Genomic DNA, 14,038 nt, shown 5'->3' with positions numbered 1-14,038 from the left:
ATGCGTGTGTGTGTAAGTATTATTATTTTCAAAGACTTATGCATACACATTTTTCATTCATGAATGGGATGCATTTTTTTCATGTTGAATACAAAAATAGAGCTACAAGGTGGCGCAAAATTAATCATCCAATTTGGTTTTTGAACAACTCTTTTACGAAATACCAAAACAAAACAGAAAAAAAATCTATTTTCAGTGATGAAAATCTTTATTTTAACATTTACGCCGCCCCTTTCCTTGCGTGTATACTGCAGCTGTTTGGTGTGAAGAAGTGTCAAAAATAATAAATCTTCCGACAGGGCGATTGATTTTACGCCACTTTGGGCCTGATTGACCCAAACTCTAATACATTCAAATAAAAATCAACTTATATGTACACACTTGTGAAACTTACTCTTTGCTTGATCAGACCCGATTAATATTTAAATTAAGGCTGATTTGCGTCAACGATTCGGGTAAGCAGTCCATATTTGTGCTAAAGCAATTTTTCTTATCACTCTCAAAATTCGATAGAAAAAATGATTACAAATTGCATCAGCACTGCCAAGCAGCTGGTGGGCCATGCGACGGTCAATTTTCTTGTAGGTGAGTATGTACTCGTGTGCTTTTAGTTCTATGTAAGGGCGGGGCACAACTATGCGTCTATACTAATTATTCTATATGTATGCAGATATAAATATATTTACCTATTTTTATCTATATTTTTACCGCTGTGTAGCATTCACGAAAAATCAATTCCATGTTGAACTTTTAACTAACTTAAATACTTATTTAATACTACAATACAATCTAAATTTTGTTGCCTACAACCTATACAAATTTATAGAATGCTATTAACACACACATATGAGTGAGTATACATGCACATGTCCATACTACGTAATATTCGTAAATTTCAGCCTTTCGCTTTTAGCGCCCTTTGGTCTATGCCTTACTTGCCCGGGGTCATTTTTGTCTAATCACTGTTTAGGTCATCACCGATCAGACTGCGATCCATGCCCTTCCAATTGCTGGAGTTGAGTGCGGCAGCTGTGATGCCGTATGTACCGCTTGGCAGTCGCTTTTGTCGGCATAAGGCTATGCGGGTCTTGCTGGGCGATTGCGGTTGTAGCAGCGGTGATGTGGCTTGCGGTGAGTCCATGTCGTCGGTATTCTCTTCTGGACAGCTATCCGATGGTGATGCTAAACGCTCACGGGTTTTTATGGATTTCTTAAGTCGACGTAAAAATCTATTCAAATCAAAGATAAAAAAAAAAATCAGTAATATAACAAGGGAAATAGATGGAATGGAGGTACCTCGTCTCTATTCTAGAAACCGGAGTAATCAAAGTTAATACTAACATAACCAAGAGGGTCAATAAGGGACCTCCACAGAGAAGGGTTATGTGGTTATAAACCAAATATCTCTGGTTATGTGTGATAAACAAAATCTTTATTAAACATGAAAGAGGGGAAAACGCGCCAGGAGGTAGGATCAGAAATAGTGCGACCTAGGGCACACAAATCTTTAACACTGGGTATAGATACCATAATGCAAACAGTCAAAATTGTATACAAAAGAGGGTTCAAATAATAAAAATTAAAATACTTTCAGAGAGCCAATCTTAATCAGGCTTCCCTGATTTGGGTACCAGGACATGAGGGACACGAGGAAAATGGGAAGGCAGACATTTGTGCCAAGAAAGGCGTGGAAGGGCCATTTATTGGACTAAACCCGTTTCTCGGCTTTAATAAAAACAACCTTAAGCAGGAAACCAAAAATGGATCTGAATAGAAACCAGGGAATACTGGAACGGCACAACCGGCCTTAATCACTTCAAAAAGTTCCTGGAATTTAATCTCGCTAGAGCAAAATCTGCTCTAACCCTAGCAAAAAAGGGCCTCGGGTTACTCTGTGGAGCACTTACAGATTACTTTGCCTGTAATAAACACTTTAAAACAATGGGATTATCTAGTATAAGATCATGCGGGTTCTGCTGTGATGAAGAGGAGTCCATGGAACACTTAATCAGCAATTGAGAAGCATTAGGTCACAGGAGACACAGAATCCTGGGCTTGTACCTACTAGAGGATGAAGACTTACAAATGCTTCCTCCTAAAGAAGTGGTTCAGATCCTTGCAATACTGAAGACTTAAAATTAAGCACTTAAGGGCGCACAATAGATCAATCTGGTCGCAGTGCATAAAGGTCTTAGCCCAACCCGTACAACTATTACCATTACCAATGCGTCAAGAGCTTTACAGGAAGAACGGCTGAACTCTGCAGTTTAGAATAATTGGACGTCTGAGTTCGGTGTTAAGTACACAGATAATCTTTAAGAGCTTTGAAATGAAGTACAGGGGGAAAGGCTTACTGACTAAGGATTCTTCTTTGAATGGAGGCCAGCTGATAGTCTTAATTCGATAAACGTGCTCATTCCCTAGAGCTCAACTAATTGCTGGATTATAAGTAGAGCAGTTCAAATAAGCTTGTTTTGGGTGGGATGCTAGTCAGGGAAGTAGAGTAGGCATTCTAAGCCGGAGTTCTATTGCTTGTTTATTTGTTTTTTCATTGGAAACCTTAGTGTTGAACTTATTTTTGGTAGCAGATAATTTTTGAATGAGTTCGAAGAGCACAGCACTGTGAAAATCAGGGATATTCTAAAGTTTTTAGAAAGCTTACATTGGTTTTAGTGGATGTAAGGACAAGATCTCCACGCGGCATAACAATGGGCTATGAACCTGAGTGTGTCCCATATTGGAAAATTGGCGACAACCCAACCTAACCTACTATTCATCTCTTCTCAACCAACAAAATCTCTTGAATACAGAATAACAAATCAGTCCACGTTTAAATTTGTAGATACTGGAAGTGGGGTTAGCTAGTTTTACTGACACTTTTCAGTTTTTAGATGTATTCAGTACCACGAATGAAGACGGGCTGCTGTGCACTTGGGCTGGTTCTGTGTGATAGCCATATTAATTCATGGCATCCATAACCAATGAGCGGTAATTTTTGTTATAAGTTGAGTACAAATTGAAAGGTAAGTTTCTAGAAGAGGTTTCGCCTTGAATATTTTACGAGTTGTTAGACTAGAACATAGCCGTGGCTTTTAGGCTGAGATAATATAAAAAAGATCGATATAAAAGTGGGGTAGGTATGTTCTCTCTTTTGACTATTGGTTTACATTAAACATTCATTTTGGTAGGTATAATCACTTCGCGACTAATCATTGATGGGTGGATTTTCGAAAAGCTTCGTAACTGTTGAGCTGTAACTACGACCGAAAGGTTGTGAAGTCTTTCTGGCTCAGAATTGACAAGAAAATAGGTCGAAAAGGTATAGAGTTGGGATTATTCCATTATCTCGTTTCAAGCCTCAGATCTTCTAGTTCTCAGTCGAATTGCTTGGAAAGCTGGAAAACTATGTAGAATTGAAAATAAAAAGGCTGGCCTAATCATACCGATACAGAAAAAAATTAAATCATATTGGCCTTGAGCTTTGCTAGGTCAAAGTTTTGCTCTAGTAATATTCAAAATCCCATGGAGCTTCGCAAACTGCACGAATGATTGCAAAGCAGATCGACGAAGTATCTCAAATGTGTTGAATGAACGGATCTAAGTTGGTTGATGGGAACACCCGCTTAAATGTATTTAGATATAGATTCCAGAACGTTACCCATTTTGCCTTTTATTTATTTATACAGAGATAAGGAAGGCTGTGGTTTATCAGAAGGGCTACTTACTGGGCCTTCGATAACAAGGGCTGGAAAAAACATACGAACTTCAAGCTGGCTTTTGGTTTACTTAAACTAATTTGTATAGCATTGCTGAGAATTTCTTGCTAGACTTAAATATTACACTCATACCGACCTTATTTGATTTCCGATCGCACGCAAACGATTTATTTTGCATTTTGGCTTAACTGTTTCAGTGTCTTCCTTCACAATACTGGGTGCAATTCGCCGCAACAAGGCCTTTAAGAACACAAAATATTAAATTAAAAATATGGTAAAAATTAAAAATCAATCAGTAAGCAAGGCTTGGGATCTCCTTACATCAGCCACCTCTTCTTCACTTAGACTCTCCTGTTTACGAGGCCGTTTTTCTCGATTTGGGGAATTAAGACCTGAAAATTTCAAGAGCTATATTAAAAACTGTTATTCAATCCACCTTACTATGTCCAACTTACGTCGCGGAAGTGGTCTTGAGACCGTCAACTCCTTCGGTGAGATAAGACTTTCCGATGAAGAGGAACTACTCGCCACAGGTGGTCTGTTATTGAGCCGTCTTTTGGGACTCTTTCGTGTGGTAACCGCCGATGCAGGACACGGATGATGATGCGAAAGACAATGCTTATTGCATATGTGTGCACTACTGCTCGGTGTGGTTGTCGATGTGGTCAATGACTCCTTACTCGGTATGTCGAGTTGTTGTTTTGTAGGCGATTGTGTTGAAGAACATTTCGATGACTTACGTTCGCGCTTCTTGCTGCTACTGCGACGTTGATGAGTGAAGGATCCGCCTTTGCCATCCGATGATGGAAAGTCATAAAGACCATCTGAATCGGTGAACGGCAATTGATCCTTACGCCCATAGAAATGTGGCGAGAAACGGCCCATGCTAGCTCGTTCGCTTAGCGGGCTTTCAGAACGTGATGACACCGGCGATAGCCCCTTTTCGGTACCGTCGATTTGTATCACTATAGAAGGCAGTTGCAGTTGTGCCATTTGATTGGTGGTGGTGCCTCCACTGGTGGCACTAGTGCTTGCCGATTGCTGCTGTGGCTCATCCACTTCGACTAGTACGTGTTGTGCCATGAAAGCGCCAAATGTTTTAAAGCGGTTGCTGCTCAAACGGCTGTCTTCCATTTTTTCGTCGACGTGGTCAGTACCAATACCTTCATCGTTAGACTCCAATATGATTTCATCAGAGAATGTTTCCGAATCGGAACGTGGTCTGTGCAGTTGATCGGTGCTATTGCCCGTGGTCCCATGCTCGGTGTCCGCTCCTTTGCCGTTAGTTATATTCTCTTTGCAGCTGGCCAAAGCCGAGTTCTTGCGCCGATTCAATAAGTTTACATGCAGCGAGAGACCACCACCGGAATGACCGCTGCCGGGTTCATCCATTTCGCCGGGACATAGTGGATTGCTGGAGCCGCAACGGCTCGGTCCAGGACTTGCCATGCTCGAATAACCGGACGAGCTGAGATTGCTTTCAGAGATGGTGCGATCGGCACGGCTGCACATTGTGAAGGGACTCAAATAGCACATACCAACCGGATTTGGTGGCATTAAGCCACCTGGGTTGCCGGTTTTTGTAGCCGGTGACATTGGTTCGGCATCCGATTCCAGTTCACTCATGTTAGAAGTGACGGTAATCATGGGTGGAACGAAGGGAAATTCTAGCGAGTTTGGTTTTTCGAATTGTTTTAAGAGCCTGTTGGAGAGTTTAAGGCGGTGAAAAATGTTATCGTTGCACAATTTAGCTTTCAGTCCAGAAAGGATTAACTACAAAGTTCTAGGTGATTTTGTGGGCTCTCTAATCTATGTACATACACATAACACAAATGTACACGTGCGCTTGTATAAGTGAGGGAAAACTGAAACGAAGTGAAACTCTCGCCTAAAAGAAGCTATGTACTATATTCTACTTTAAACTAATAGTAAACTACCGTTACTTTATGCGAGAAGAATGCTCTACGCCTTACGCCAGGAGAAGCAAACAACTAAAAACGAAAACAAACGAGAACAAAAACAAAAACAGTGTGCTCTACTTATATACCTTTTTTGTTGTTGCTTATTTGGAAACATAAAACTTGTTTCACCTATGCTGGCTCGTTGCGGTGGTGGCGATCCGGGAAATATGATCATCGGATGGCGATTCTTGGTTGGACTCGGATGTTCTACAGTCAGTGTTGGTATAATCAGATCACGTGGACGAGGTGTTTTCTCCTCTGGCGTCGGTGGCTCTACATCGATGACAATCGCTGGTGGCTTCAAAGCCACTGCCCCAGCATTGGGAATGGAAGTAGATGGCTTCAGTCCACTTGTTGTGGGCGTCGGTGGTGAGAACCGCAATAACGGCAATCTATTGAGTGAGCCCGCTGACTTATTCTGACCAGCCATCGAGGTGGTAGCCGTGTCAGTCGGTGTCGTCTCCACGTCACTATCAATTATGACATGTGTTTTACCCGTTTGCAGGTCCAGTACAATCTTCTCCTTGGAAAAATTTGAGTAAAGCAAAAAAAAAAAACAAAAACAAAAAAACAAATGCAACATCAGAGAAAATATAACATCTGAATATACAGTGATTTGCACATTTTTAAAGCATACATTTACGAGTCAATCTATGAAAATCTAATCTGCACTTTGCATGCCTTATCCTAATCACACCGCATGTATCTATGAAAATCAAGGTGATTGCATTAATGAAAGATGTGGATTGTACCCTGGCTTTTGTTCCGACCGGATGCTGCAGTAGGCTTATCGCGTTAAGGGAGGTAGTGTGGGGTTAAGGTCTAGTCACGGATGACAGATTACCAGGTTCGGCCATCCGGAGCAAAATTGTGAGAGTAACTTCGCTTGCCACGTCACCGGAGATTTGGCAGCGAAATTTTTCCAGCTCATTTCACACGTTTTCACACACTCGTCTTATCAGTCGTTGTCCAGACGGCAACGATGTAACATGAACGTTGCTGCGTTGACTTTTTCGTATATCACCAACATAATGTGGCACAAGGTTTTCGTAAACAGCCCGCAGTCATAACCCCAATTACGTCAACAAATCAGCTGATTCCTTGAAACTGGTTGAGAGCCGGTTAACGGTGTGATGTTGGCTCACTCTAGTAGTGCTATTCAGTTTCTTATTTCAAAGAGAGCTCTTCGCTCTCTTACCATTTACATTCTGTTTATCGTGAGGTACAATGAGCGTCTTCGCAGTTGGTTCGAAGTTGGATGGTGTGTTTGGAGGAATAGCTGCAAAATGTGGTACGATTTTTATGGAAAGGGTGAATCGAAGACGGTCGAGGAGCTTTTTCAGGCAAACAAAATTCCAAATCTCGGCAATAATAGGGGTACTAACCAGGCATTGTCCATGAAGTCACTGGTTTGCTTCAAGCTTCTATTGTGCTAGCTGTGTTTTGGGAGGTTTTAGACAGGGTGACTCGCTATTCTGTGACTTCTTTAACCTGATGTTGGAGAGGAGCGTGCGAGCCGCAGACCTTAATCGCTCAGGCCCAATATTTTATAAGAGCGTACAATTTTTGGCCTATGCCGATGATGTTGACATTATCGGCCTTAACAACCGCGCTGTTAGTTCTGCCTTCTACAAACTGGATAAAGAGGCAAAGAAAATGGGTGTGGTGGTGAACGAGAAAAAAACAAAGTACCTCCTGTCATCAAATAAACAGTTGGCGCAATCGCGTTTCGGCGTCCAAGTCGCTCCACTTTCCTGTTCGAATGGAGTCCTACACAACGCTTTCAAATGCAAAAACACGTTGAAAGAGTACAAAAACGAGGTTGGAAAATCAGCAACTTAGACGAAGAAATGCTCTTATACTTTCTAGAGAAAATAGAGGAAGATAGAGGCACAACAAACCAGCAAACCAGCAAGCCATCTGCATAATACGCCAACTATCAGTTGCGTGCGATGCTGCAATGCCTCGTAAATGCCGAGGAAACGGGAGAGCACCCAATTGTTGGTGGAATGACGACATCGCGCATTTGAGAAGCGAATGCCACAAACTGCAGAGAAAGCATCAGCGCAAAAGAAATAGGCCAGAGGGGAACAGCTGTGGGCAGAATACAAAGCCAAACGCCTAGCACTGAAAAAGGCAAAAGCAAGGCGGAGGCTTTTGATAGCCTCCTAAGTGCGGTAAATGCGAATCCATGGGGGTACCGTTTATAAAATAGTTTAAAAAAAAAATCCAGAATGGGAGTACTAGCATGCTGCTACCACACGCTAAAATGACACACATAGTAACAAACCTCTTTCCGGATCAAGGTGTACTCTCTATCAGAAGGGATGTCACTGATAACGAGGACGAAGTGCTCGAAGTGGACCTCGACGAATTAGAACTGGTCTGCAAAAGAATTAAATTACAAAAATCACCGGGCATTGATGGAATCCCTTACGCCGTGCTGAAAAAAGCACTGCAAGTGATACCAGAAGTTTTTTAAAACATGTACACAACATGCATTAAAAACGAGGGTTTTCCTGTGAAATGGAAATAAAATCATTATCCATAAAATATTTAGGGGTGATGATCGACAGAAGGCTCAATTTTAAAAAACATCTGAAATACGCAAGCTCCAAAGCTGCAAAATCCTGCGCGGCTTTATCGCGACTGATGCCCAATGTGGGAGGACCAAGACAACAAATGAGAGCATTGTTAGTAAGCGTCTGCAACTCGATCCTGTTTTACGCTGTGGAAGTGCGGGGCGACGTAGTGAAATATCTCAGCTACTTGAGACAGGCTAAACGGGTGTACAGATTATGCAATATCAGAATCATAAGAGGCTATAGGACCATATCTGACGAAGCAGCAGGGGTAATAGCAGGCAGAATCCTCCTCGATATAAAGGAAAAATGCATGAAACAAAAATACCAGCATGCAAAAAACGCGTGGGTATCTGGTGACAAAGCCTCACTGAGGGACGCCCTACAGAAGATCGACGATACCGCTTTGCAAAACTGGCAGACCAAATGGAACGACAGTGGAAAGGGAAGAACCACTTTCACTATGATCCCCGACATACAGAAATGGATCCGGATAACACATGGAAACGTTACCTTCATGCTTAAACAGTTTTTAACTGAGCATGGCTGTTTCAGGCAGTATTTGTACAAATACAAGCACACGGACTCTCCATTTTGCCTATACTGCCAAGAAAAATATGAAACGCCTGAGCATGCCCTGTTAGAATGCTCTAGATTTGATGGGGAACGAAGCATGTGGTGCTCAAATATCGGCGAGAGCATGGCAGCTGCTAGCCTAGTACAATATATGCTAGAATCTGAAGAAACGAGGAAATAAGGTTGTAACGTAGCCTCAAGAATTATGCGAAGACTGAGACATGATGACAAGGAAAGCTCTCACCATGTCCGTCTTAACGTATGACGCAGAAGCTTAAACGATGATAATATCCGATGAGGCGTCACTTGGAGTGTTCGAGGGAAAGATTCTGTGGAATATTTTTGGACCTTTGTACGTTGAGAAGGGCAATTAGCCAAGACGATGGAACAATGAGCTGTATGAGCTTGAAGACGACATAGACGTAGAGCAGCGAATAAAGATTCAGTGGCTTCGTTGGCCGGATCATGCCGTCCGAATGGATACAAACGCGCTGGCTCTGAAAGTATTCGATCCGGTACCAGGATGTAGTATCAGAGCAAGGGGAAGGCCTCATCTACATACGTTGAAAATATTAGGTAGAGAAGGACTTGGCTTTACTTGGTGTTTTCAACTTACCGGTTTTTGCCGGTTAGAACGAGAAAGAAACGACTGGCGCACTTTGCCAAAACCGCTTAAAGGATTATGACGCCAATCAAGAAGAATAACCATGAACCTTACACCATTTTCTTTTCCATTAGACTCTTCCCAAGGAGCCTTCGAACCTAGCTATACTTTATTGGTGTAATTTAACAAGGTATAAAGCCTCATCTCTGCACGTTGCCTTGGAGTTTGCATGACAACCATATGACAGTGATATCCAGAGACTGAGCTCTGCCCAGCTACCAACTCAAAATGGCTCCAGCTCGTAACCAAAAAATAGTAAACTAAACACACTTCTCTGCTTCGGCGCTCTCCCGTTTCTAAATTATCCAAGTGGGATCATCTCAGCATATTCTTGTCCGTTACTTGCATGCCACCTATTTTTATGGAGAACGGAACCGTTACGTACACTCGATTATTTCACATTTCGAAAGCCATTAGCTGCTTCCTGGGCAGGGTAATTAGAATTGACAGTAAATTAGGCGCAAAAGTGAGTCTAATGCGATGCTAATATTCCGGCTCCAAACATGGACATGGGAATGCTAAGTCGAATGGTGAAATAAAGCTTACCAATCGAAAATCGGCAAAATCTGAGTACTACAGTCGATATGTATAAGGAGGTTTATGAAGAGACTAGCATTAATTCTGATGTTGGTATGCAAAATGAGGCAGTTAACAATTAAATGCAAATAATGTGGCAGCATTGGCATTTGTAAATCGCGGTACAATAATCAAAAGTACATTTGTGCTTACACAATCAAGTCACTTTAAAAATAATGAAGTCAGAATTCGCAATATTTTTCATGCTAAATTTTTGTCGTAATTTTTTTATAAAAATATAGTTCGTTGTACAGCAAAAATCTTATAAATTAAAGTTCCAAACCTTGTAGAAAAATAAAAAAAATTAACAAATTTCAAAAAATTGTCATTAAAATTTTCAGCTTTTTAATCAGAATTTTAAAAAACTTCTAAGTATGCAATTTTATAACCCATTAAATTTTAGTGCACTAAAGCGCGTTGATTTTTGACAATTTTCTTTGAAATGCAAATGCAATGTTGACAATTTTCTTTCATACAAAAGACTTTATGCCGTACATAGTTGCCATCATAATGAGAAAACATTTGACCCTTTGCATTTAATTGTGAACTGCCCTAATGTGCATTAATCTGCCTATAAGTACAGCAATAATTTTACATTGTAACAGAAATGGTACTGCCTTTCAGCTAAACCATCGATGGTTTTTGCGTCCGAACTGTATTATTATCCCATCATCTGAGTCAATCTGTGTTCGTTGTGTTTTTTTTTTTAAGAAAAAGTGTTAACCCGATAAATTAGTTTTAAAACGTAGCATATAAAATATTAATTTAATTAAACATCAAAATATGTTCACATGTGCGCATAGGGTGTGCTATTGAGACCGCCTGTTTTAAAATTTGAACAAAAAAACCACAATTAGTTTGAAAATTCTGATATGTATTTTTATCACTTGATAGTTATGTTGATATTTTATAATAATTATGAGAAATTATAAAGATTTGGGCTACGCGTACGGAAATCACTTGCAAGGAAGAGAAATTGAAATTTTAAAGGGAAGCTGCTGGGAAGATTATTATTGTAAAAAAGTAGCATGCAAGGAAAACAGCTGATTGTCACTTGAGGGGGTGAACAAATGGGCTTTAAGATTTTTTAGGCTTGAAAAATTAAACAAACAAAAAATTTAAAACATGGTATGAGAATGTGCAATCGAAACTGGTCAGGGAATGCGTCCTTAGGTAATCATTCCAACCTAACCTATGAGAATAAGTTTTCGTCCTTTCTTAGCCAAAGTTACGAGTTATTTAAGCAATTAAAGAATACTTGATATTATGTGAAGTATGTGCCATTGGAAGCTACAACTTTCAGGCATCATAGGGGTTCCTCTGACAAAAAATTCAAGTTCTTTTGACTTGATCCATTCATTGAGCCAGTCTGCGATGTTCTCTTAAGAAGTGAACCGCTCTCCAATAAGGGCTGACTGCATTGATCGGAGCAAATGGTAATGCGAAGGTGCAATTTTTGGGGCAAGATTTCCCAATTCAGTCCCTCTAAATATTTCTGTTGTAGTTGAGTATCTTCGAATTTCTTCCGTGCCCCTTCGCGATCTTTATCACTCCACCTCATGGCTCGGAAACGAATGAATACATGGGACTCCAAGAAGAAACACGGCATCACGAGCGCCGCGGAACGGAGATGTCACACCACGCTGCGGTGGTAAGGCCGATGGGTTACTGAACCGAGTAACAGATGGACGGCGAAACTCATTCCATCAATAGGCAAATCGTTCCAACGGAACTTCGGGGAAGTGAATTACTTCTTAACTCAGTTCCTCTCGGGCAACGGATACTCTTGGAAATACTTATACGGCACGGACAATTCAAGCGATCCCAAGTGTACATATATACTGCGAAGTGACGAGCGGTAATGCTGAGTAATCGTGCTTTAGTTGTGCCAGATAGCTTTCGGAAGAAGATGATCTGAGGAAACAGATTGGCGACATCGCGCCGAGCAACATAATCAGCAAAATGCTCGAACGCAAAGTCAGCTAGAACGCGGTAAAGAGACATATCGAGGACGTACTTCGGGGAAAAAGATAGACTTGAACACAGTGCAACAAAGTTAAGCCTCGCAGGCAGAGACACAAGAAGATTGGCTTATAGCATACAAGCTGGCTACAAATATGGTGAACCCAGACGTCTGGGAATATAATTGGTTCTTTTGGATGCCGTTCTGTGCCCTACCGAAGTAATGCAGAAAGTAGTACCGGGAAGAGTGTCTCTCCAGAAGAAGAGGAGGGATAGTTTCAGTGCCCACAACACTCAACGTAGTAGACGACGGTCGCTGTAAGTGCGAAGTCATTTTGAACCTTACCTCACCCACCAAAAAAAGTGGTCAATCAGCTGTTCGTGCCACAAGTTACAAGTATATCAGTATAGTTTATTATCCTCCAGTATTTCGGTGATGAATAATTTTTACTGGGGAGCTAATCAAAGATATCTACTTATGTTCATACAGGAAATGCTCTTGTGCTTTAGAAATAAATATTTCCCTTCAAAAAAAAAAAAAAGGTATCCCATAATTTTCGAAAGACATCTACAAGCCTTTACAGAGTTTCAGTAATGGACTTCAATAATTGTTTGCATTTTGTATCCATGTAATTTTCCAAGACCAATTCTCATATTGACATAACAACTATAATCAAAATAGGCAGTCTCAATGGGGCATCCTATTTTTACATATGAATACATTAAGAAAAAAGTGTGTAATTTATTAAAAACAAAATATGTCTTTTTAGCTCCTGATCTCACAAGTTTACTCACCGACATTTGCTCGTCACTGCCGTCACTGCGCATGCTCTTCTGCTCGTCATCACTGTAATCACCACCTGACAGCGGATCTTCCTGAAATATCGGACTGTTTGAACGTTGCGGCCTTGGCATGATCGGTGTGAGAGCCGGCGATGGTATCGGTGTGGGCATCTCGCGAATCGGTGATAGACACTTGTTGTTGATGCCATTGCTGGGTATTTCCAGCAGTATCGTCGGTGGGTGTAATAAGTTTGTCGAACTTGACGAATTGGACGATGATGGTGTCGAAGATGATTTGTGCGCATTGAGTACATCGAGAACGGGTACTTCGATTGTGGTTTGACGATAGAACACAGGCGAATCGGGTGGACCACTTGAGAAGCTAACCGGCGTATGCATTGATGAAGTGGACGATTCATCATCCCCAGGTGCATCATCTTGTGGACTAGAAGCGGTTGGGGTTGTTGATGGTGATACATATACAGATGCGTTTTGCATTATGTTAGCAGTGTTTGCGGGATTTGAGGCAGTTGTTGTTGAGGTGGCATTTGAAGAAGAAGCAAGATTACGGAACATAGCTAAGATGGAATCGGCACTGGAGACCTTTGGACGTGCTATTGTGCCAATACGACTACGTGATGTTGGACCACCAATACCAATACCAATACCGTGTGGCAGATGGGCGTTGTGATTTGTGCTACCGATCTCACTGCCACTGGTTTGCATCGAACGCAAACCGAAGTCGGTCAGTGCGAGATCAGAACTGGATAATGAATCGCTACCCTGATTCGATGAGGTGCTGTGCGGTGAACGCATATCGTTTGTGCACGGTGATGGTGGCACTGAACTGGCGCGGAACTGTATATCAGTTGGTAGACTGAGGGCACTCGAATTCCTTGTGCTCTGGAGGGGGTGCAGCAGTGTAAAGGCGGAGGCGGAGGAGAAGGCAAACAGGAAAATGGATGAGTACAATGTTTTATGATAGGAAAGAGTACAAGTAAAATGTAATAAATGCATACACACACAGACACATGTATACATACATACGCAAAATATGTACAAACACTTGAGGAGTATAAATGATTTAATAGATTGAGTTAGGAAGCACTTGTAGTGAAGCTGATAAGCTGGTTAATATTAGTGTATTTGTGATATCAAAGATATTTTGTAGGAACTTGGAAACAGTGAAGCGACAGCCCAGACAAGATGAACTTCCAA

At 41.3% G+C, this 14,038-nt stretch overlaps 1 protein-coding gene across 1 annotated transcript in view; it reads right to left on the bottom strand.

The window, feature by feature from the left end:
* Window positions 1-910: 910 nt before the first annotated feature.
* Window positions 911-14,038, bottom strand: part of LOC129239402 (uncharacterized) — a 169,150-nt gene continuing 156,022 nt past the window's right edge. Inside the window, exons 21-26 of the mRNA XM_054874868.1 lie at window positions 12,833-13,723; window positions 5,764-6,200; window positions 4,172-5,418; window positions 4,038-4,108; window positions 3,853-3,956; window positions 911-1,229 (exon numbers count right to left, since the gene is read on the bottom strand). Of these exons, the coding sequence (XP_054730843.1) occupies window positions 956-1,229; window positions 3,853-3,956; window positions 4,038-4,108; window positions 4,172-5,418; window positions 5,764-6,200; window positions 12,833-13,723 (3,024 nt within the window). The 3' untranslated portion in view covers window positions 911-955. The remainder of the gene's footprint in view (window positions 1,230-3,852; window positions 3,957-4,037; window positions 4,109-4,171; window positions 5,419-5,763; window positions 6,201-12,832; window positions 13,724-14,038) is intronic.

The sequence above is a fragment of the Anastrepha obliqua genome, chromosome 2, assembly GCF_027943255.1.
Source record: "Anastrepha obliqua isolate idAnaObli1 chromosome 2, idAnaObli1_1.0, whole genome shotgun sequence".
Lineage (NCBI taxonomy): Eukaryota > Metazoa > Arthropoda > Insecta > Diptera > Tephritidae > Anastrepha > Anastrepha obliqua.
This window is presented reverse-complemented; position numbering and strand designations above follow the sequence as displayed.